The sequence below is a fragment of the Anomalospiza imberbis genome, unplaced genomic scaffold, assembly GCF_031753505.1.
Source record: "Anomalospiza imberbis isolate Cuckoo-Finch-1a 21T00152 unplaced genomic scaffold, ASM3175350v1 scaffold_584, whole genome shotgun sequence".
Classification (NCBI taxonomy): Eukaryota; Metazoa; Chordata; class Aves; order Passeriformes; family Viduidae; genus Anomalospiza; species Anomalospiza imberbis.
The window spans coordinates 2,162-25,830 of NW_027100197.1; the positions used below are offsets into that span (position 1 = coordinate 2,162).

Sequence of the window (23,669 nt, forward strand, 5' to 3'; positions counted from 1 at the left end):
GCTGTCACCATGTCCCTGCTGTCACTGTGTCCTCGCTGTCACCATGTCCCTGCTGTCACCGCCATGTCCTCGCTGTCACCGTGTCTCTGCTGTCATCATGTTCCTGCTGTCACCATCGTGTCCCTGCTGTCACCACTGTGTCTTCGCTGTCACCGTGTCCCTGCTGTCACCGCTGTGTCCCGCCGGTGGCCGAGTGTCCTGCAGGTGGCTGTGTGTCCCACGGGTGGCCGTGTGTCCCCAGTGTCACTGCCATGTTCCTCACTGTCACCGCCGTGTCCTGCAGGTGGCCGTGTGTCCCCGGTGTCACTGCCATGTCTCCGCTGTCACCGCCGTGTCCTGCAGGTGGCCGTGTGTCCCCGGTGTCACTGCCATGTCTCCGCTGTCACCGCCGTGTCCTGCAGGTGGCCGTGTGTCCCCGGTGTCACTGCCATGTCTCCGCTGTCACTGCCGTGTCCTGCAGGTGGCCGTGTGTCCTGCAGGTGGCCGTGTGTCCCCTCTGTCCCCTCACGCCTGTGTCCCCTTCCTCTCCTGCAGCCGCTGCTTCAGCTCAGCCATGGCCTGGCGCTGAGGGGACAGGGACACTGAGGGGACAGGGACAGGGACACAGGGGACAGGGACACTGAGGGGACAGGGACAGGGACACAGGGACACTGAGGGGTCAGGGACACTGAGGGGACAGGGACACTGAGGGGACAGGGACAGTGAAGGGACAGGGACACAGGGGACAGGGACACAGGGGACAGGGACACTGAGGGGACAGGGACACTGAGGGGACAGGGACACAGGGGACAGGGACAGTGAAGGGACAGGGACACAGGGGACAGGGACACTGAGGGGACAGGGGACACAGGGGACAGGGACAGGGACAGTGAGGGGACAGGGACAGTGATGGGACAGGGACACTGAGGGGACAGGGACACAGGGGACATTGAGTGGACAGGGACAGGAATGGGGACAGGGACAGTGTGGACAGAGACAGGGGACAAGGACATGGCACAGGGACAGGGTCACGGGACAAGGACAGGGGACAGCGATGGGGACAAAGACAGAGGGGACAAGGACACAGGAACAGGGACAAGGGACAGAGGGGACAGGGACAGGGCACAAGGACATGCCACAGGGACATGGGGTAAGGACAGGGGACAGCAAGAGGGGACAGCAGGGACACGGGGGGACAGGAGGTGGCACCAGGAGTGTCCCCTGCGCGTCCTCTGTGTCCCCTCCTCACTGCCCCACGTGGAGGGGACACCAGGGGGACAACAGGGGACACCAGGGGGACACCGGGGACACCAGGGGACACCGGGGACACGGAGCGAGCCTCAGGGACATTGTGGGGACACCCTGGGGACACTGCCAGGGTAGGGCTGGACACGTTGGGGACACTGCGAAGAGACTGTGGGGACACTGAGGGGGGGGGCTGGAGACACCTTGGGGACACCATGGGGGGGTGGGGACACCTTGGGGACATGATGGGGACACTGCGGGGGGGGGCTGGGGACACCGTGGGGACATCGTGGGTGGGGGATGGGGACACTGGGGGTGGCTTTGGACAGGTTGGGGACACTGAGGGGGACATTGGGGACATTGTGGACATTGAGGGGGACATTGGGGGGACACTGGAGACACTGAGGGGGACATTTGGGGACATTTGGGACACGGGGCTCTCACCCGTTCCGGGGTGTCCGGCGGGAAAATCTCCCTCTGCAAAGAGAGCGGATCAGGGGAGGGGACAGCGGGGACACCCAGGTGTCCCCAGGGGTGTCCCCAGGGGTGTCCCCAGGGTGTCCCCAGGGTGTCCCCAGGGTGTCCCCGGGTGTCCCCGGGTGTCCCCAGCCCACCTTGCGGTCGATGACGTAGCGCTGGAAGAGCTCGGCCTGGTTGGAGACCCAGAACACGGCGATGGGGAAGGACAGGTACACACACATCTGTGTGACACACCTGTGTCACCTGTGTGCACCTGTGTCACCTGTGTGTCACCTGTGTCACCTGTGCCACCTGTGTGTCACCTGTGTCACCTGTGTGCCACCTGTGCCACCCCTCAGACCCAGAACACGGCGATGGGAAAGGACAGGTACACACACATCTGTGTGACACACCTGTGTGTCACCTGTGCCACCTGTGTGCCACCTGTGTCACCTGTGTGCCACCTGTGTCACCTGTGTGTCACCTGTGTGCCATCTGTGTGTCACCTGTGTGTCACCTGTGTGCCACCTGTGTGCCACCTGTGTGTCACCTGTGTGTCACCTGTGTGCCACCTGTGTGTCACCTGTGTGTCACCTGTGTGCCACCTGTGTGTCACCTGTGTGTCACCTGTGTGCCACCTGTGCCACCTGTGTGTCACCTGTGCCACCTGTGTGCCACCTGTGTCACCTCTGTGTCACCTGTGTGTCACCTGTGTGTCACCTGTGTGCCACCTGTGTCACCTGTTTCACCTGTGTGTCACCTGTGTCACCTGTGTGCCACCTGTGTCACCTGTGTCACCTGTGTCACCTGTGTGCCACCTGTGTGCCACCTGTGTCACCTGTGTGTCACCTGTGTGTCACCTGTGTGCCACCTGTGTGCCACCTGTGTCACCTGTGTGTCACCTGTGCCACCTGTGTGTCACCTGTGTGCCACCTGTGTGTCACCTGTGTCACCTGTGTCACCTGTGTGTCACCTGTGCCACCTGTGTGTCACCTGTGTCACCTGTGTGTCACCTGTGTGCCACCTGTGTGTCACCTGTGTCACCTGTGTGTCACCTGTGCCACCTGTGTGTCACCTGTGTCACCTGTGTGTCACCTGTGTGCCACCTGTGTCACCTGTGTGTCACCTGTGTCACCTGTGTCACCTGTGTGTCACCTGTGTCACCTGTGTGCCACCTGTGTGTCACCTGTGTCACCTGTGTGTCACCTGTGTCACCTGTGTGTCACCTGTGTGCCACCTGTGTCACCTGTGTGTCACCTGTGTCACCTGTGTCACCTGTGTGCCACCTGTGTCACCTGTGTGTCACCTGTGCCACCTGTGTGTCACCTGTGTGCCACCTGTGTGCCACCTGTGCCACCTGTGTGCCACCTGTGTGTCACCTGTGTCACCTGTGTCACCTGTGTGTCACCTGTGCCACCTGTGTGTCACCTGTGTCACCTGTGTGCCACCTGTGTGCCACCTGTGTGTCACCTGTGTGTCACCTCCCCTGTCACCTGTGCGTCACCCATTCGCCTTCCCCCATTCCCATTCCCCCATTCCCGTTCCCGTTTCCTTTCCCATTCCCCCGTTCCCCCATTCCCGTTCCCGTTCCCCCGTTCCCGTTCCCATCCCTGTTCCCATCCCCGTTCCCCCGTTCTCATCCCCGTTCCCATTCCCATTCCCGTTCCCGTTTCCATTCCCGTTCCCCCGTTCCCATTCCCATTCCCGTTTCCCATTCCCATTCCCGTTCCCCCGTTCCCATTCCCATTCCCGTTCCCCCGTTCCCATTCCCATTCCCGTTTCCCCGTTCCCATTCCCCCGTTCCCGTTCCCATTCCCATTCCCATTCCCATTCCCTTTCCCCCGTTCCCGTTCCCGCCCCGCACCCTCAGGATCTCCAGCTTCACCCCCATGGCGCCTCCAGGCCCCCGCGCTTCCGCCTCCGCCAACCCCGCAACATCGCTGCCTCCCATTGGTCGCATCTCCAGCACCACCGCATTCTATTGGCTGAGAGCGTCGCTGAGGGGGCGGGCCGAAAGCGAGCTGGACCAATGAGAAGGGAGGACGGGAAGGACGGAAGCAGAGGCGCCGGAAGTGAGGGCGGCGCGCCGGAAGTGAGCGAGCGCGCGGGAGAATGGCGGCTGCGGAGGCGGAGATGGCGGCGCGGGAGGAGCCGCCGGGAGCGGGGCCCGGGCCCGAGCAGCAGCCGGGAGCGATGGCGGAACCCGCAGCGATGGCGGAACCCGGAGCGATGGAGGAACCCGGAGCGATGGCGGAACCGGGAGCGATGGAGGAACCGGGAGCGATGGAGGAACCGGGGCCGGCAGGGGAAGCGGGGCCCGCAGCGATGGCGGAGCCCGGAGCGGGGCCAGGCCCGGCGCGGCCCGAGCTGTGCTTTGTGAGTGCGGGGCTGTCCCCTCCTGTCCCCATCCCTGTCCCCATCCCTGTCCCCATCCCTGTCCCCTCCTGTCCCCATCCCTGTCCCCATCCTTGTCCTCTCCTGTCCCCATCCCTGTCCTCTCCTGTCCCCATCCCTGTCCCTTCCTGTCCCTTCCTGTCCCCTCCTGTCCCCATCCTTGTCCCCATCCTTGCCCCGATCTCTGTCCCCTCCTGTCCCCATCCTTGTCCTCTCCTGTCCCCATCCCTGTCCCTTCCTGTCCCCATCCCTGTCCTCTCCTGCCCCCATCCCTGTCCCCTTCTGTCCCCTCCTGTCCCTTCCTGTCCCCATCCCTGTCCCCTCCTGTCCCCTCCTGTCCCCATCCCTGTCCCCATCCCTGTCCCCATCCCTGTCCCTTCCTGTCCCCATCCCTGTTCCTTCCTGTCGCCATCCCTGTCCCCATTCTTGTCCCGATCCCTGTCCCCTCCTGTCCCCATCCCTGTCCCCATCCCTGTCCCCATCCCTGTCCCCATCCCTGTCCCCTCCTGTCCCCATCCCTGTCCCCTCCTGTCCCCATCCCTGTCCCCGTCCCTGTCCCCATCGCTGTCCCCATCCCTGTCCCCTGTCGTGTCCCTGTCCCCTGTTGTGTCCCTGTCCCCCCCTGTCCCCGTCCCCCCGGCTCTGTCACCTCCTGTTGCCGCTCTGTGTTCTGCTCCTCGTCCCTGTCCCCTCTGTGTCCCCAGTGTCCCCATCACCGTGTCCCCTTGTCCCCCTGTGCCTCCAGGGGACACGCGGGGGTGTGGCTGTCCCTGTCCCTGTCACGTCTGTGTCCCCCCCTGCAGGGGACACTGGGGGTGTCCCTGTTCCCATCCCTGTCCCTGTCCCCATCCCTGTCCCTGTGCCACAATGTCCCTTTGTCCCTGTCCCCATGTCTGTCCCTGTGTCCCTGTCCCCATCCCGGTCCTTGTCCCTGTCCCTGTGTCCCCATCCCTGTGCCCCGATGTCCCTTTGTCCCTGTCCCTATGTCTGTCCCTGTGTCCCTGTCCCCATCCTTGTCTTCTCTGTCCCTGTCCTGTCCCTGACCAAGTCCCTGTGTCCCCTCAGGATGAGGAGGAGCTGTCCCCTGAGTGTCCCCAGTGTCCCCTGAGTGTCCCCACTGTCCCCTGAGTGTCCCCAGTGTCCCCTGAGTGTCCCCAGTGTCCCCCCCCAGTGTCTCCTGAGTGTCCCCACTGTCCCCTGAGTGTCCCCAATGTCCCCCCAGTGTCCCCCCAGTGTCCCCTCAGTGTCCCAAATGTCCCCAGTGTCCCCTCAGTGTCCCCTGAGTGTCCCCACTATCCCCTCAGTGTCCCCTGAGTGTCCCCACTGTCCCCTGAGTGTCCCCAATGTCCCCTCAGTGTCCCCCCAGTGTCCCCTCAGTGTCCCCAGTGTCCCCAGTGTCCCCTCAGTGTCCCCACTGTCCCCTGAGTGTCCCCCCAGTGTCCCCTCAGTGTCCCCAGTGTCCCCTCAGTGTCCCCAGTGTCCCCCCAGTGTCCCCCCAGTGTCCCCTCAGTGTCCCCACTGTCCCCTCAGTGTCCCCAGTGTCCCCTCAGTGTCCCCAGTGTCCCCCCAGTGTCCCCCCAGTGTCCCCTCAGTGTCCCCAGTGTCCCCCCAGTGTCCCCACTGTCCCCTGAGTGTCCCCAGTGTCCCCTGAGTGTCCCCCGTGTCCCCTCAGGAGGAAGAGGAGGTGCAGCACGAGGAAGAGCTCCTCAGGAACCCCTTCTCGGTGCGGGGCTGGCTCCGTTACGCCCAGGCCCGGCAGCGCGGGCCCCGGCCCCCGCCTCAACCAGATCTACGAGAGAGCCCTGAGGGAGCTGCCCGGCAGGTTCGGGCACCGGGGGCACCGGGGGGCACCTGGGATACACCTGAGGGCAGCTGGGATACACCTGAGGGCACCGGGGGGAGCTGGGGGCACCTGGGATACACCTGAGGGTGCCAGGGATACACCTGAGGACACCTGGGATACACCTGAGGGCAGCTGGGATACACCTGAGGACACCTGGGGTGCACCTGAGGGCAGCTGGGATACACCTGAGGGCACCTGGGATACACTTGAGGGCAGCTGGGATACATCTGGGATATACCTGAGATACACCTGAGGGCAGCTAGGATACACCTGAGGGTACCTGGGATACACTTGAGGGCAGCTGGGATACACCTGAGGGCACCGGGGGGAGCTGGGGGCACCTGGGATACACCTGAGGACACCTGGGATACACCTGAGGACACCTGGGATACATCTGGGATATACCTGGGATACACCTGAGGGCAGCTGGGATACACCTGAGAGCACCTGGGGGGAGCTGGGGGCACCTGGGATACACCTGAGGGCACCTGGGATACACCTGAGAGCACCTGGGATACACCTGAAGGCAGCTGGGGGGAGCTGGGGGCACCTGGGATACACCTGAGGGCACCTGGGATACACCTGAGGGCACCTGGGGTGCACCTGAGAGCACCTGGGATACACCTGAGGGCAGCTGGGATACACCTGAGAGCACCTGGGATACACCTGAGGGCACCTGGGATACACCTGAGAGCACCTGGGATACACCTGAGGGCACCTGGGATACACCTGAAGGCAGCTGGGGGGAGCTGGGGGCACCTGGGATACACCTGAGGGCAGCTGGGATACACCTGAGGGTAGCTGGGATACACCTGAGGGCAGCTGGGATACACCTGAGGGTAGCTGGGATACACCTGAGGGCAGCTGGGATACATCTGGGATATACCTGAGATACACCTGAGGGCAGCTAGTGTACACCTGAGGACACCTGGGATACACCTGAGAGCACCTGGGGGGAGCTGGGGGCACCTGGGGGGAGCTGGGATACACCTGAGGGTACCAGGGATACACCTGGGATACACCTGAGGGCATCTGGGGGGCAGCTGGGGAGGGGGCTGGGGGCAGCTGGGATACACCTGAGGGCATCTAGGGAGGGGCTGGGGGCACCTGGGATACACCTGAGGGCAGTTGGGGCACCTGGGATACACCTGGGATACACCTGGGATACACCTGGGCACATCTGGGGTACACCTGAGGGCAGCTGGGGCACCTGGGATACACCTGGGCACACCTGGGGGGGCACCTGGGATCCACTTGGGCACATCTGGAGGGCACCTGGGATACACCTGGGCACACCTGGAGGGCACCTGGGATACACCTGGGCACACCTGGAGGGCACCTGGGATACACCTGGGCACACCTGGAGGGCACCTGGGATATACCTGGGCACACCTGGAAGGCACCTGGGATACACCTGGGCACACCTGGAGGGCACCTGGGATACACCTGGGCACACCTGGAGGGCACCTGGGATACACCTGGGCACACCTGGAGGGCACCTGGGATATACCTGGGCACACCTGGAAGGCACCTGGGATACACCTGGGCACACCTGGAAGGCACCTGGGATCCACTTGGGCACACCTGCAAGGCACCTGGGATCCACTTGGGCACACCTGGAAGGCACCTGGGATACACCTGGGCACACCTGGAAGGCACCTGGGATACACCTGGGCACACCTGGAGGGCACCTGGGATCCACTTGGGCACACCTGGAGGGCACCTGGGATACACCTGGGGCCTCTGGAAATGCACCTGGGGGCACCTGGAAGGCACAGGGACATGTGGGGGGCTCACCTGGGCACGCTTGGGGCACGCCTGGGGGGCACAGGGAGCACCTGAGTGCCCTCATGCGGGCAGGGGGGCCCTGCTGTGTCCCCTGGTGGGGACAGGGACAGCGGGGTCCTGGCAGGTGACAGCAGGTGACAGGGGCTGGCCAGGGGATGGGTGGCACCTGGGACTGGGCGTGGCTGACGTGATCGGCGTGGCACAGGTGACAGGAGAGACACAGGTGACGCAGGTGACAGTGCTGAGTGGCCGAGGTGATGGGGTGACACAGGTGACACAGGTGACAAGGTAGCACTGGTGGCACAGGTGACACAGGTGACAGTGCTGGGTGGCCCAGGTGACGGGGTGACACAGGTGACAGTGCTGAGTGGCCCGGGTGACAGGAGAGACACAGGTGACGCAGGTGACAGTGCTGAGTGGCCCGGGTGACAGGTAGCACAGGTGAGGACATGGCCACAGTGACAGGATTGGCACAAGTGACAGGGCACCAGGGGTGGCACAGGTGTGCCAGGTGTGACAGGTGTGACAGGTGCCAGGTGTCCCTGTCCCTAGTTACAAGCTGTGGTACCAGTACCTGTGCCAGGTGTGTCAGGTGTGCCAGGTGTGCCAGGTGCCAGGTGTCCCTGTCCCCAGTTACAAGCTGTGGTACCAGTCCCTGTGCCAGGTGTGCCAGGTGCCAGGTGTCCCTGTCCCCAGTTACAAGCTGTGGTACCAGTACCTGTGCCAGGTGTGTCAGGGGTGTCAGGTGACCCAAGTGCCAGGTGTGCCAGGTGCCAGGTGTGCCAGGTGCCAGGTGTCCCTGTTCCCAGTTACAAGCTGTGGTACCAGTACCTGCGGCAGGGTGTCAGGGGTGTCAGGTGACCCAAGTGCCAGGTGCCAGGTGTGCCAGGTGCCAGGTGTCCCTGTCCCCAGTTACAAGCTGTGGTACCAGTACCTGTGCCAGGTGTGTCAGGGGTGCCAGGTGTGCCAGGTGCCAGGTGTGCCAGGTGCCAGGTGTGCCAGGTGCCAGGTGTCCCTGTCCCCAGTTACAAGCTGTGGTACCAGTACCTGTGCCAGGTGTGCCAGGTGCCAGGTGTGCCAGGTGCCAGGTGTCCCTGTCCCCAGTTACAAGCTGTGGTACCAGTACCTGCGGCAGCGCCGGGCTCAGGTCAAAGGTCGCTGTCCCTCGGACCCCGCCTTCGAGGAGGCCAACGCCGTCCACGAGAGAGCGCTGGTGTTCATGCACAAGGTGAGGGCACGGGGACGTGGGGACACCTGGGGACACGGGGACACCTGGGGGCACCTGGGGCACCTGGGGACACAGGGACACCTGGGACACCCGGGGACATGGGGACACCTGGGGCACCTGGGGACACGGGGACACCTGGGACAGCTGGGGACATGGGGACAGCTGGGACGTGAGGGGACACCTGGGGCACCTGGGGACACCCGGGGACACGGTGACACCTGGGAAAGCTGGGGACACGGGGACAGCTGGGGACACGGGGACAGCTGGGGACATGGGGACACCTGGGACACTTGGGGACAGCTGGGGTGCCTGGGGACATGAGGGGACACAGGGGTGGGCAGGGCTCAGGGGCACTCGGCAGGACGGGGTCAGGGGTGTGGGGACACGAGGGGACACCGGGGGCACGGAGGGACAGGGGGACACGAGTGGGACACGGGGACACCAGGCAGGGGGTGACAGGGACACAAAGGGGACACAGGGACATAAGTGGGACACGGGGACACCGGGCAGGGAGGTGACAGGGACACAGGGGACACAAGCGGGACACGGGGACACAGGGTATGGGGACACGAGCGCGTCATGGGGACACGGGGCACAGGTGACACGGCGTTTGGGGACACGGGGAGGGCACTGCCACCCTGGGGTGGCTCCGGGCCCTCCGGGACACCAGAGCGCTGCTGAGCAGGGCGGGGACGCTGCCATCCACCATGTCACCAGTGTCACCAGTGTCACCATGTCCAAATGTCCTCATGCTCCCATTGTCCCCAACATGCCCCAATGTCCCCAGTGTCCCCAGCGATGTCCCCTGTCCCCAGATGCCGCAGATCCCAATGATGTCCCCATGTCCCCGATGTCCCCAATGATCCCCAATGTCCCCATGTCCCCGATGTCCCCAATGATGTCCCCAATGATGTCCCCAACGTCCCCTGTCCCCAGATGCCGCGGATCTGGCTGGATTACTGCCAGTTCCTGTCCCCAGTGTTCCCATGTCCCCAATGATGTCCCCAACAATGTCCCCAATGATGTCCCCAATGTCCCCAGATGCCGCGGATCTGGCTGGATTACTGCCAGTTCCTGTCCCCAATGTTCCCATGTCCCCAATGATGTCCCCAGTGATGTCCCCAGCGATGTCCCCAATGTCCCCAGATGCCGCGGATCTGGCTGGATTACTGCCAGTTCCTGTCCCCAATGTCCCCATGTCCCCAGTGTCCCCAGTGATGTCCCCAATGATGTCCCCAATGTCCCCAGATGCCGCGGATCTGGCTGGATTACTGCCAGTTCCTGTCCCCAATGTTCCCATGTCCCCAATGATGTCCCCAATGTCCCCAGATGCCGCGGATCTGGCTGGATTACTGCCAGTTCCTGTCCCCAATGTTCCCATGTCCCCAATGATGTCCCCAGTGATGTCCCCAATGTCCCCAGATGCCGCGGATCTGGCTGGATTACTGCCAGTTCCTGTCCCCTGTGTCCCCATGTCCCCATGTCCCCAATGATGTCCCCAATGATGTCCCCAATGTCCCCAGATGCCACGGATCTGGCTGGATTACTGCCAGTTCCTGTCCCCATGTCCCCAATGATGTCCCCAATGATGTCCCCAGCGATGTCCCCAATGTCCCCAGATGCTGCGGATCTGGCTGGATTACTGCCAGTTCCTGTCCCCAGTGTCCCCAATGTCCCCATGTCCCCAATGTCCCCAATGATGTCCCCAGTGATGTCCCCAACGTCCCCTGTCCCCAGATGCCGCGGATCTGGCTGGATTACTGCCAGTTCCTGTCCCCAATGTCCCCATGTCCCCAGTGTCCCCAGTGATGTCCCCAATGATGTCCCCAATGTCCCCAGATGCCGCGGATCTGGCTGGATTACCGCCAGTTCCTGTCCCCAATGTCCCCATGTCCCCGATGTCCCCAGTGATGTCCCCAGCGATGTCCCCAATGTCCCCAGATGCCACGGATCTGGCTGGATTACTGCCAGTTCCTGTCCCCAATGTCCCCAGTGTCCCCAGTGTCCCCCATATCCCTGATGTCCCCAGCGATGTCCCCAACGATGTCCCCTGTCCCCAGATGTCATGGATCTGGGTGGATTACTGCCAGTTCCTGTCCCCATGTCTGTGTTGCCCCGCTCTCCCCAATGTCCCCCACGTCCTCAATGTCCCCCATGTCCCTGATGTCCCCAGTCCCCTCAATGTCCCCAATGTCCCCAGCAATGTCCCCAGCGATGTCCCCAATGTCCCCAGATGCCGCGGATCTGGCTGGATTACCGCCAGTTCCTGTCCCCAATGTCCCCATGTCCCCAATGATGTCCCCAGTGATGTCCCCAACGATGTCCCCAATGTCCCCAGATGCCGCGGATCTGGCTGGATTACTGCCAGTTCCTGTCCCCAATGTCCCCGATGTCCCCATTGTCCCCAGTGTCGTCCCCAATGATGTCCCCAACGATGTCCCCAATGTCCCCAGATGCTGCGGATCTGGCTGGATTACTGCCAGTTCCTGTCCCCAATGTCCCCGATGTCCCCATTGTCCCCAGTGTCGTCCCCAATGATGTCCCCAATGATGTCCCCAATGTCCCCAGATGCTGCGGATCTGGCTGGATTACTGCCAGTTCCTGTCCCCAGTGTCCCCATGTCCCCATTGTCCCCAGTGTCGTCCCCAATGATGTCCCCAATGATGTCCCCAATGATGTCCCCAATGATGTCCCCAATGTCCCCAGATGCCGCGGATCTGGCTGGATTACTGCCAGTTCCTGTCCCCAATGTCCCCGATGTCCCCAATGATGTCCCCAATGATGTCCCCAACGATGTCCCCAATGTCCCCAGATGCCGCGGATCTGGCTGGATTACTGCCAGTTCCTGGCCGAGCAGGGCCGGGTCACTCGCACGCGCCGCACGTTCGACCGGGCGCTGCGGGCGCTGCCCATCACGCAGCACCGGCGCCTCTGGCCGCCCTACCTGAGCTTCGTGCGCCGCCACCCCGCTGCCCGAGACCGCCGTGCGCGTCTTCCGCCGCTTCCTCAAGGTATGGCACGCCTGGGGGCACCTGGGCACTCACCTGGACACACCTGGGGGCACCTGGGCACTCACCTGGGCACACCTGGGGACACACCTGGGCACACCTGAGGACATGGGGGCACCTGGGCACACACACACACACCCCACCACACCTGCTGCCCGAGACCGCCGTGCACGGCTTCCGCCGCTTCCTCAAGGGATGGCACACCTGGGGGCACCTGGGCGCTCACCTGGGCACACACACACACACCCACCCACACCCGAGACCGCCGTGCACGGCTTCCGCCGCTTCCTCAAGGGATGGCACACCTGGCGGCACCTGGGCACTCACCTGGGGACATGGGGACGCACCTGGGCACACCTGGGCACACACACACCCCCACACCCACTGCCCGAGACCGCCGTGCGCGTCTTCCGCCGCTTCCTCAAGGGATGGCACACCTGGGGATATCTGGGCACTCACCTGGGGACATGGGGACACACCTGGGGACTCACCTGGGGACATGGGGTCACACCTGGGCACAGCTGGGCACTCACCTGGGCACACACATGCACACACACACAGCCCCGCTGCCCGAGACCACCGTGCGCGTCTTCCACCATTTCCTCAAGGTGGCACTGAGGTGACACTAAGGTGACACAGGTGGCACTGAGGTGACACCGCTGTCCTCAACTGTGTCCCTAGGAAGGCGAGAAATACAGGGGGGTTGAGGTGACACAGGTGACACTGAGGGGACACAGAGGTGACACAGGTAAGGGACACAGAGGTGACACAGGTAACACTGAGGGGACACAGAGGTGACACAGGTGACACTGAGGTGACACAGAGGTGACACAGGTGACACTGAGGTGACATGGGTGTGGCACTCCTGTCCCCAGCTGTGTCCCGAGGAGGCGGAGCAGTGCAGGGGGGCTCAGGTGACACAGGTGACACTGAGGTGACACAGGTGACACTGAGGTGGCACTGAGGTGACACTGAGGTGGCACTCCTGTCCCCAGCTGTGTCCCGAGGAGGCGGAGCAGTACTGGGGGGTTCAGGTGACACTGAGGTGACACAGGTGACCCTAAGGTGACACTGAGGTGGCACTCCTGTCCCCAGCTGTGTCCCGAGGAGGCGGAGCAGTACTGGGGCATTCAGGTGACACAGGTGACACTGAGGTGACACAGGTGACACTGAGGTGGCACTCCTGTCCCCAGCTGTGTCCCGAGGAGGTGGAGCAGTACTGGGGGTTCAGGTGACACTGAGGTGACACAGGTGACTCTAAGGTGACACTGAGGTGGCACTCCTGTCCCCAGCTGTGTCCCGAGGAGGCGGAGCAGTGCAGGGGGGCTCAGGTGACACTGAGGTGACACAGGTGACCCTAAGGTGACACTGAGGTGGCACTCCTGTCCCCAGCTGTGTCCCGAGGAGGCGGAGCAGTGCAGGGGGGCTCAGGTGACACTGAGGTGACACAGGTGGCCCTAAGGTGACACTGAGGTGGCACTCCTGTCCCCAGCTGTGTCCCGAGGAGGCGGAGCAGTACTGGGGGGTTCAGGTGACACAGGTGACACAGAGGTGACACAGGTGACACTGAGGTGGCACTCCTGTCCCCAGCTGTGTCCCGAGGAGGCGGAGCAGTACGTGGCCTACCTGCGCTCCGTGGGCCGCCTGGACGAGGCCGCGCAGGTGCTGGCCCGGCTGGTGAACGACGAGCGCTTCGTGTCCCGCCAGGGCAAGTCCAACTACCAGGTGGGCACCGGGGGCACCTGAGCGGGGCACGGGGCACCTGGGGACACCTGGGGGGCAGCTGGGTGGCACCTGGGGACACCTGGAGGGCAGCTGAGGCAGGCACGGGGCACCTGGGGACACCTGGAGGGCACTTGAAGGGCACCTGAGGGGGACACGGGGCACCTGGGGGGCAGCTGGGGAGCACCTGGGGGTACCTGGGGGGCACCTGAAGGGCACCTGAGTGTGGTACAGGGCACCTGGGGGGCAGCTGGGGACCCCTGGGGGGTGCCTGGGGACACCTGGAGGGCACCTGAGGGGGACACAGGGCACCTGGGGACACCTGGAGGGCACCTGGGGTGGGGCACAGGGCACCTGGGGGGCAGCTGAGGACACCTGGGTACTGGTGGGGGCACCTGGGGGGGCACACCTGGAGGGCACTGAGGAGGCACCTGGGGACACCTTGGGGACACCTTGGGGACGGACACCTGTGGCAGGAGCTGTGCGAGCTGCTCTCCCAGCACCCCGGGGTGGATTTGGGGCAGTTTTGGGGTGGATTTGGGGCAGTTTGGGGGTGGATTTAGGATGGATTTAGGATCTCTAACCCCTTTTTTTCCCCAGCTGTGGCAGGAGCTGTGCGAGCTGCTCTCCCAGCACCCCGGGGTGGATCTGGGGCAGTTTTGGGGTGGATTTGGGGCAGTTTTGGGGTGGATTTAGGATGAATTTAGGATGTGTTTAGGATCTCTAACCCCTTTTTTTCCCCAGCTGTGGCAGGAGCTGTGCGAGCTGCTCTCCCAGCACCCCGACCGCGTGCGCTCGCTGGACGCCGGGGGCATCATCCGGGGGGGCCTGACGCGCTTCACCGACCAGCGGGGCCGGCTCTGGGGCGCCCTGGCCGACTGCTACGTGCGCTGCGGCCACCTGGAGAAGGTGACACTGCGGGGGCACACCCGGGGGGTGGCACACCTGGGACAGACTGAGACACCTGGGACAGACAGACACACCTGGGACTGACAGACACACCTGGGACTGACAGACACCTGGGACAGACTGACACAGCTGGGAGGGACTGACACACCTGGGACAGACAGACACACCTGGGACAGACTGACACACCTGGGACAGACTGACACAGCTGGGAGGGACTGACACACCTGGGACAGACTGACACACCTGGGACAGACTGACACAGCTGGGATAGACTGACACAGCTGGGACTGACAGATACACATGGGACAGACTGACACAGCTGGGATAGAGTGACACATCCGGGACAGAGTGACACAACCAGGACAGAGTGACACACCTGGGACAGAGTGACACAGCTGGGACAGACTGACACAGCTGGGACAGACTGACACAGCTGGGACAGACAGCCATGGGACAGATTGACACAGCTGGGACAGACTGACACAGCTGGGAGGGACTGACAGCCATGGGACAGACTGACACAACTGGGAGGGACTGACACAGCTGGGACAGACTGACACAGCTGGGAGGGACTGACACAGCTGGGACAGACTGACACACCTGGGACAGACTGACACTCCCTGTCCCCAGCTGCCATCCCAGTCCCTGTCACAACCCAGGGCCAGCACTGTCCCCATCCCCCGTCCCCAGTCCTGCTTGTCCCGCTCCAGGCCCGGGACGTGTACGAGGAGGCCGTGCAGACGGTGTTGTTAATCCCGGTTTATCCCGGTTCATCCCGGTTCATCCCGGTTTGTCCCGCTCCAGGCCCGGGACGTGTACGAGGAGGCCGTGCAGACGGTGTTGTTAATCCCGGTTTATCCCGGTTCATCCCAGTTTGTCCCGCTCCAGGCCCGGGACGTGTACGAGGAGGCCGTGCAGACGGTGTTGTTAATCCCGGTTTATCCCGGTTCATCCCAGTTAATCCCGGTTTGTCCCGCTCCAGGCCCGGGACGTGTACGAGGAGGCCGTGCAGACGGTGTTGTTAATCCCGGTTAATCCCGGTTTGTCCCGCTCCAGGCCCAGGACGTGTACGAGGAGGCCGTGCAGACGGTGTTGTTAATCCCGATTGATCCCGGTTAATCCCGGTTCATCCCGGTTTGTCCCGCTCCAGGCCCGGGACGTGTACGAGGAGGCCGTGCAGACGGTGTTGTTAATCCCGGTTTATCCCGGTTGATCCCGGTTAATCCCGGTTTGTCCCGCTCCAGGCCCGGGACGTGTACGAGGAGGCCGTGCAGACGGTGTTGTTTATCCCGGTTTATCCCGGTTAATCCCGGTTTGTCCCGCTCCAGGCCCGGGACGTGTACGAGGAGGCCGTGCAGACGGTGATGACGGTGCGGGATTTCACGCAGGTCTTCGACAGCTACGCGCGCTTCGAGGAGAGCGTCATCGCGGCCCTGCTGGACACGCAGGCGCAGCTCGGCCGCGGCCAGGACGGTGCGGGGCCGGGGGCGCCCCGAAAGCGGGCAGGGCACCCCAAAAATGGACAGGGCACCCCAAAAATGGACATGGCACCCTAAAAATGGACAGGGCACCCCAAAAACGGGCAGGGCACCCCCAAAATGGGGGGATTTCAAAAATGGGGGGACCCCAATAATGGACAGGGTACCCCAAAAATGGGAAGGGCACCCCAAAAACGGGCGGACCACAAAAATGGGGAGGGCACCCTAAATGGGCAGAGCCCCCCAAAAATGGGCAGGGCACCCTAAAAACGGACAGGGCACCCCAAAAATGGGCAGGGCACCCCAAAAATGGACATGGCACCCCAAAAATGGACAGGGCACCCTAAAAATGGACAGGGCACCCCAAAAATGGACATGACACCCTAAAAATGGACATGGCACCCTAAAAATGGACAGGGCACCCCCAAAATGGGGGATTTCAAAAATGGGGGGAGCCCAGAAATGGAGAGGGCACCCCAAAAATGGATAGGGCACCTCAAAAATGGGAAGGGCACCCCAAAAACGGGGGGACCACAAAAATGGGCAGGGCACCCCCAAAATGGGGGGGTTTCAAAAATGGGGGGACCCCAAAAATGGACAGGGCACCCCCAAAAATGGGAAGGGCACCCCAAAAACGGGGGGACCACAAAAATGGGCAGGGCACCCCCAAAATGGGGGGGTTTCAAAAATGGGGGGACCCCAGAAATGGACAGGGCACCCCAAAAATGGATAGGGCACCTCAAATATGGATAGGGCACCCCAAAAATGGGAAGGGCACCCCAAAAACGGGCGGACCACAAAAATGGGCAGGGCACCCTAAAAATGGGCAGAGCCCCCCAAAAATGGGCAGGGCACCCTAAAAATGGACAGGGCACCCCAAAAATGGGCAGGGCACCCCAAAAATGGGCAGGGCACCCTAAAAACGGACAGGGCACCCTAAAAATGGGAAGGGCACCCCAGACCGTGGCTAGGATGGTGCAAGCGAGGAGCCCCGAAATCGGGGAGGGGACCCCAAAAACAAAAATGGGGAGACCCCAAAGATGGGCAGGGGACCACAAGAATGGGGGGATTTCAAAAATGGGGGGACCCCAAAAGCGGGCAGGGCACCCCAGAAATGGGGGGATTTCAAAAATGGGGGGACCCCAAAAGCGGGGAGGGCACCCCAGAAATGGGCAGGGCACCCCAGAAATGGGCAGGGCACCCCAGAAATGGGCAGGGCGCTGTGCACACAGTGTCCCCATGTCCCTGTGACCCTGTGTCACCCTGTGTGTCCCCTGTGTGACTCTGTGTCACCCTATGTGACCCGTGTGTCACCCTGTGTCACCCTGTGTGTCCCCTGTGTCACCCTGTGTGTCCCCTGTGTCACCCTGTGTGTCCCCTGTGTGACTCTGTGTCACCCTATGTGACCCGTGTGTCACCCTGTGTCACCCTGTGTGTCCCCTGTGTCACCCTGTGTGTCCCCTGTGTCACCCTGTGTGTCCCCTGTGTGACTCTGTGTCACCCTATGTGACCCGTGTGTCACCCTGTGTCACCCTGTGTCACCCTGTGTCACCCTGTGTCACCCTGTGTGTCACCCTGTGTCACCCTGTGTGTCCCCTGTGTCACCCTGTGACCCCTGTGTCACCCTGTGTGTCCCCTGTGTGACTCCTGTGTCACCCTGTGTGTCCCCTGTATGACTCTGTGTCACCCTATGTGACCCGTGTGTCACCCTGTGTCACCCTGTGTGTCCCCTGTGTGACCCGTGTGTCACCCTGTGTCACCCTGTGTCACCCTGTGCCACCCTGTGTGTCCCCTGTGTCACCCTGTGGCACCCTGTGCCACCCTATATGACCCGTGTGTCACCCTGTGTCACCCTGTGTCACCCTGTGTGTCCCCTGTGTCACCCTATGTCACCCTGTGTCACCCCTGTGTCACCCTGTGTCACCCTGTGACCCCTGTGTCACCCTGTGTGTCCCCTGTGTCACCCTGTGTGTCCCCTGTGTCACCCTGTGACCCCTGTGTCACCCTGTGTGTCCCCTGTGTGACTCTGTGTCACCCTGTGTGTCCCCTGTGTCACCCTGTGTCACCCTGTGTGTCACCCTGTGCCCCCCTATGTGACCCCTGTGTCACCCTGTGTCACCCTGTGTGTCCCCTGTGTGACTCTGTGTCACCCTATGTGACCCGTGTGTCACCCTGTGTCACCCTGTGTCACCCTGTGTGTCCCCTGTGTCACCCTATGTCACCCTGTGTGTCCCCTGTGTCACCCTATGACCCCTGTGTCACCCTGTGTGTCCTCTGTGTCACCCTGTGTCACCCTGTGTGTCCCCTGTGTCACCCTATGTCACCCTGTGTGTCCCCTGTGTCACCCTATGACCCCTGTGTCACCCTGTGTGTCCTCTGTGTCACCCTGTGTCACCCTGTGTGTCCCCTGTGTCACCCTATGTCACCCTATGTGACCCATGTGTCACCCTGTGTCACCCTGTGTCACCCTGTGTGTCCCCTGTGTCACCCTGTGACCCCTGTGTCACCCTGTGTGACCCCTGTGTCACCCTGTGTGTCCCCTGTGTCACCCTGTGTCACCCTGTGTTACCCTGTGTGACCCCTGTGTCACCCTGTGTGTCCCCTGTGTCACCCTGTGTGTCCCCTGTGTCACCCTGTGTGTCGCCCTGTGTGTCCCCTGTGTGACCCTGTGTCACCTTCTGTGTCCCCTGTGTCACCCTGTGCCACCCTATGTGACCCGTGTGTCACCCTGTGTCACCCTGTGTCACCCTGTGTGTCCCCTGTGTCACCCTGTGACCCCTGTGTCACCCTGTGTGACCCTGTGTCACCTCTGTCCCCTGTCCCCGCAGAGGAGGTGGAGCTGGAGCTGCGGCTGGCGCGCTTCGAGTGGCTGATGGCGCTGTGCCTGTGTCCCCTCTGTCCCTGTGTCACCCTGGGTGTCCCTGTGTCACCCTGTGTCACCCCTGTGTCACCCTGTGTCACCCTGTGTCACCCTGTGTCACCTCTGTCCCCGCAGAGGAGGTGGAGCTGGAGCTGCGGCTGGCGCGCTTCGAGCGGCTGATGGCGCGGCGGCCGCTGCTGCTCAACAGCGTGCTGCTGCGCCAGAACCCCCACAACGTGCACGAGTGGCACAAGAGGGTGGCCCTGCACCAGGGACAGCCCGACAAGGTGAGGGGACACGGGGACGCCGCGGGGACGCCGTGGGGACGCCGCGGGGACGCGCGGGGACACCGCGGGGACGTGGCTTGGCGGGCTGCAGGGGACGCCTGGGGATTGTGGGCGGCATGGTTTGGGGGGTGTGGTGGTGGCTGTGCTGTCCCCGTGTGTCCCCCCAATGTCCCCAACACCCCCAATGTCCCCTGGCTGTCCCCACTTGTCCCCCCATATCCCCAATGTCCCCAACATCCCCAATGTCCCCTCTGTCCCCCCATATCCTCAATGTCCTCTCTGTCCCCTTTGTCCCCAGTGTCCCCTCTGTCCCCAGTGTCCCCTCTGTCCCCCCATATCCCCAACGTCCCCAATGTCCCCTTTGTCCCCAGTGTCCCCTCTGTCCCCAATGTCCCCTCTGTCCCCCATATCCCCAATGTCCCCTCTGTCCCCAATGTCCCCTCTGTCCCCAGTGTCCCCTCTGTCCCCCCCATATCCCCAATGTCCCTTCTGTCCCCCCATATCCCCAACGTCCCCTCTGTCCCCAATGTCCCCTCTGTCCCCAGTGTCCCCTCTGTCCTCCCATATCCTCAATGTCCCCTCCCCCAATGTCCCCTCTGTCCCCAATGTCCCCTCTGTCTCCCCAATGGCCCCCAATGTCCCCATGTTCCCCCTTGTCCCTGCTGTCCCCGCTGTCCCCTCTGTCCCTGTTGTCCCTGACATCCCCGTTGTCCCAATGTCCCCACTGTCCCTGATGTCCCCTCTGTCCTCGTTGTCCCTGCTGTCCCCTGCTTTCCCCATTGTCCCCAATGTCCCCACTGTCCCTGCTGTCCCCTGCTGTCCCCGATGTCCCCTCTGTCCCTGCTGTCCCTGATGTCCCCTCTGTCCCTGCTGTCCCTGATGTCCCCTCTGTCCCTGCTGTCCCCCTCTGTCCCCGCTGTCCCCGCTGTCCCTGCTGTCCCCTCTGTCCCCTCTGTCCCCCTCTGTCCCCTCTGTCCCTGATGTCCCCTCTGTCCCTGATGTCCCCTCTGTCCCCTCTGTCCCTGATGTCCCCTCTGTCCCTTCTGTCCCCTCTGTCCCCTCTGTCCCTGATGTCCCCTCTGTCCCCTCTGTCCCTGATGTCCCCTCTGTCCCCGCTGTCCCAGATCATCCAGACCTTCACGGAGGCCGTGCGCACGGTGGATCCCCAGCGCGCCACCGGCCGCCCCCACGAGCTCTGGGTGGCCTTCGCCCGCTTCTACGAGGACAACGGGCAGCTGGACGACGTGAGGCACCCCAAAACCCACCGGGGGCACCCCAACATCCTCCTGGGGGACACCCCAAAACCCACCAGGGGCACCCCAAAACCCACCGGGGGCACCCCAAGATCGTCCTGGGGGACACCCCAAAAGCCACCGGGGACACCCCAAAACCCACCGGGGGCACCCCAACATCCTCCTGGGGGACACCCCAAAACCCACCGGGGACACCCCAAAACCCACCTGGGGGACACCCCAAAACCCACCGGGGGCACCCCAAAACCCACCTGGGGGACACCCCAAAACCCACCGGGGGCACCCCAAAACCCACCGGGGGGACACCCCAAAATCCACCTGAGGGACACCCCAAAACCCACCGGGGGCACCCCAACATCCTCCTGGGGGACACCCCAAAACCCACCTGGGGGACACCCCAAAACCCACCGGGGGCACCCCAAGATCCTCCTGGGGGACACCCCAAAACCCACCTGTGGGGCACCCCAAAACCCACCGGGGGCACCCCAAGATCCTCCTGGGGGCACCCCAAAACCCACCGGGGGCACCCCAAAACCCACCGGGGGCACCCCAAGATCCTCCTGGGGGCACCCCAAAACCCACCGGGGACACCCCAAAACCCACCTGGGGGACACCCCAAAACCCACCGGGGGCACCCCAAAACCCACCTGGGGGACACCCCAAAATCCTCCTGGGGGCACCCCAAAACCCACCTGTGGGGCATGCCAACACCTGGGACCCCAAACCCTGAGGGACACCCCCAAAACAGCCTGGGACCCCCCAAACCTGAGGGACAACCCCAGACCCTGAGGGACACCCCCAAACCCACCTGGGGGCACCCCAACTCCTGGAGGGCACCCCAACTCCTGGGGGACACCCCCAAAGCAGCCTGAGACCCCCTAACCCTGAAGGACACCCCCAAAACTGCCTGGGACCCCAAACCTGGGGGGCACCCCAAAACAGCCTGGGAGCCCCCAACCCTGAGGGACACCCCTGAACCTGCCTGGGACCCCTGGGACAGCCCCAGACCCTGAGAGACACCCCCAAAACCTGAGGGACACCCCAAAAACAGCCTGGGACCCCCCCCAAAGCCTGAGGACACCCCAAAGCCTGAGGGACACCCCAAAACAGCCTGGGAGCCCCCAAACACCAAATGACACCCCCCAAACCCTGAGGGACACCCCCAAAACAGCCTGGGACCCCCCCAAACCCTGAGGACACCCTAAACCCTGAGGGACACCCCAAAACAGCCTGGGACCCCTGGGACCCCCCCCAAAGCCTGAGGACACCTAAACCCTGAGGGACACCCCAAAACAGCCTGGGACCCCTGGGACCCCCCCCAAAGCCTGAGGACACCCTAAACCCTGAGGGACACCCCAAAACAGCCTGGGACCCCCCCCAAAGCCTGAGGGACACCCCCAGATCCGCCTGGGACGCCCAAACCTGTCTGTGCCCCCGAGACCTGTCCCCTGTCCCCAGGCCAGGTCCATCCTGTCCCCAATGTCCCCAGTGTCCCTGATGTCCCCCGTGTCCCCTGTCCCCAGGCCAGGTCCATCCTGTCCCCAATGTCCCTGATGTCCCCAGTGTCCCCTGTCCCAGGCCAGGTCCATCCTGTCCCCGATGTCCCCTGTGTCCCTGATGTCCCCCGTGTCCCCTGTCCCCAAGCCAGGTCCATCCTGTCCCCAATGTCCCCTGTGTCCCTGATGTCCCCCGTGTCCCCTGTCCCCAGGCCAGGTCCATCCTGTCCCCGATGTCCCTGATGTCCCCCGTGTCCCCTGTCCCCAGGCCAGGTCCATCCTGTCCCCTGTGTCCCTGATGTCCCCTGTGTCCCCTGTCCCCAGGCCAGGTCCATCCTGTCCCCAATGTCCCCAATGTCCCTGATGTCCCCAGTGTCCCCTGTCCCAGGCCAGGTCCATCCTGTCCCCGATGTCCCCTGTGTCACTGATGTCCCCTGTGTCCCCTGTCCCCAGGCCAGGTCCATCCTGTCCCCAATGTCCCCAATGTCCCTGATGTCCCCTGTGTCCCCTGTGTCCCCTGTCCCCAGGCCAGGTCCATCCTGTCCCCAATGTCCCCAATGTCCCTGATGTCCCCTGTGTCCCCCGTGTCCCCTGTCCCCAGGCCAGGTCCATCCTGTCCCCAGTGTCCCTGATGTCCCCCGTGTCCCCTGTCCCCAGGCCAGGTCCATCCTGTCCCCTGTGTCCCCAGTGTCCCCAGTGTCCCCAATGTCCCCAATGTCCCCAATGTCCCCAATCCCCCCCAATGTCCCCTCATGTCCCCAGGCCAGGGCCATCCTGTCCCCAGTGTCCCCAGTGTCCCCAATGTCTCCAGGCCAGGGCCATCCTGTCCCCCGTGTCCCTGATGTCCCCCGTGTCCCCTGTCCCCAGGCCAGGTCCATCCTGTCCCTGATGTCCCTGATGTCCCCCGTGTCCCCTGTCCCCAGGCCAGGTCCATCCTGTCCCCAATGTCCCTGATGTCCCCCGTGTCCCCTGTCCCCAGGCCATGTCCATCCTGTCCCCTGTGTCCCCAATGTCCTCTGTGTCCCCAGTGTCCCCAGTGTCCCCAATGTCCTCTGTGTCCCCAGTGTCCCCAATGTCCCCAGGCCAGGGCCATCCTGTCCCCTGTGTCCCCAGTGTCCCTGATGTCCCCCGTGTCCCCTGTCCCCAGGCCAGGTCCATCCTGTCCCCAATGCCCCCAAAGTCCCTGTGTCCCCAATGTTTGTGATGTCCCCCGTGTCCCTGATGTCCCCCGTGTCCCCTGTCCCCAGGCCAGGTCCATCCTGTCCCCAATGTCCCTGATGTCCCCCGTGTCCCCTGTCCCAGGCCAGGTCCATCCTGTCCCCGATGTCCCCTGTGTCACTGATGTCCCCCGTGTCCCCTGTCCCCAGGCCAGGTCCATCCTGTCCCCAATGTCCCTGATGTCCCCCGTGTCCCCTGTCCCCAGGCCAGGTCCATCCTGTCCCGCGCCACGCGGGTTCGGTTCCGCCGCGTGGAGGATTTGGCCGCGATCTGGTGCGAGTTCGGGGAGCTGGAGCTGCGCCACCAGCGGCACCAGGAGGCGCTGAGCGTGCTGCGGGTGCGTAGGGACCCCCAAACGGGACCCCCAAATGGGACCCCAAAACGGGACCCCAAATGGGACCCCAAAGGGGACCCCAAATGGGACCCCCAAACGGGACCCCAAATGGGACCCCAAACGGGACCCCAAATGGGACCCCCAAATGGGACCCCAAATGGGACCCCA

At 63.4% G+C, this 23,669-nt stretch overlaps 2 protein-coding genes across 2 annotated transcripts in view; one reads left to right on the forward strand and one right to left on the reverse strand.

The window, feature by feature from the left end:
• Window positions 1-422: 422 nt before the first annotated feature.
• Window positions 423-3,602, reverse strand: PET100 (PET100 cytochrome c oxidase chaperone). The gene is made up of 4 exons (XM_068178799.1): window positions 3,548-3,602; window positions 1,839-1,925; window positions 1,669-1,701; window positions 423-564 (listed from the first exon to the last, which is right to left on the reverse strand). Exons 1-4 carry the CDS (start codon window positions 3,572-3,574, stop codon window positions 505-507), a joined length of 207 nt encoding a protein of 68 aa, XP_068034900.1. The 5' UTR covers window positions 3,575-3,602; the 3' UTR covers window positions 423-504.
• Window positions 3,603-3,712: 110 nt separating this feature from the next.
• LOC137467309 (pre-mRNA-splicing factor SYF1-like) overlaps window positions 3,713-23,669 on the forward strand; it is a 22,640-nt gene continuing 2,683 nt past the window's right edge. The window contains 11 exon segments of the mRNA XM_068178800.1: window positions 3,713-4,059; window positions 5,750-5,899; window positions 8,813-8,936; window positions 11,749-11,895; window positions 11,897-11,947; window positions 13,535-13,669; window positions 14,411-14,575; window positions 15,904-16,048; window positions 19,049-19,200; window positions 20,325-20,444; window positions 23,373-23,508. Coding sequence (XP_068034901.1) covers window positions 3,713-4,059; window positions 5,750-5,899; window positions 8,813-8,936; window positions 11,749-11,895; window positions 11,897-11,947; window positions 13,535-13,669; window positions 14,411-14,575; window positions 15,904-16,048; window positions 19,049-19,200; window positions 20,325-20,444; window positions 23,373-23,508 — 1,672 coding nt within the window.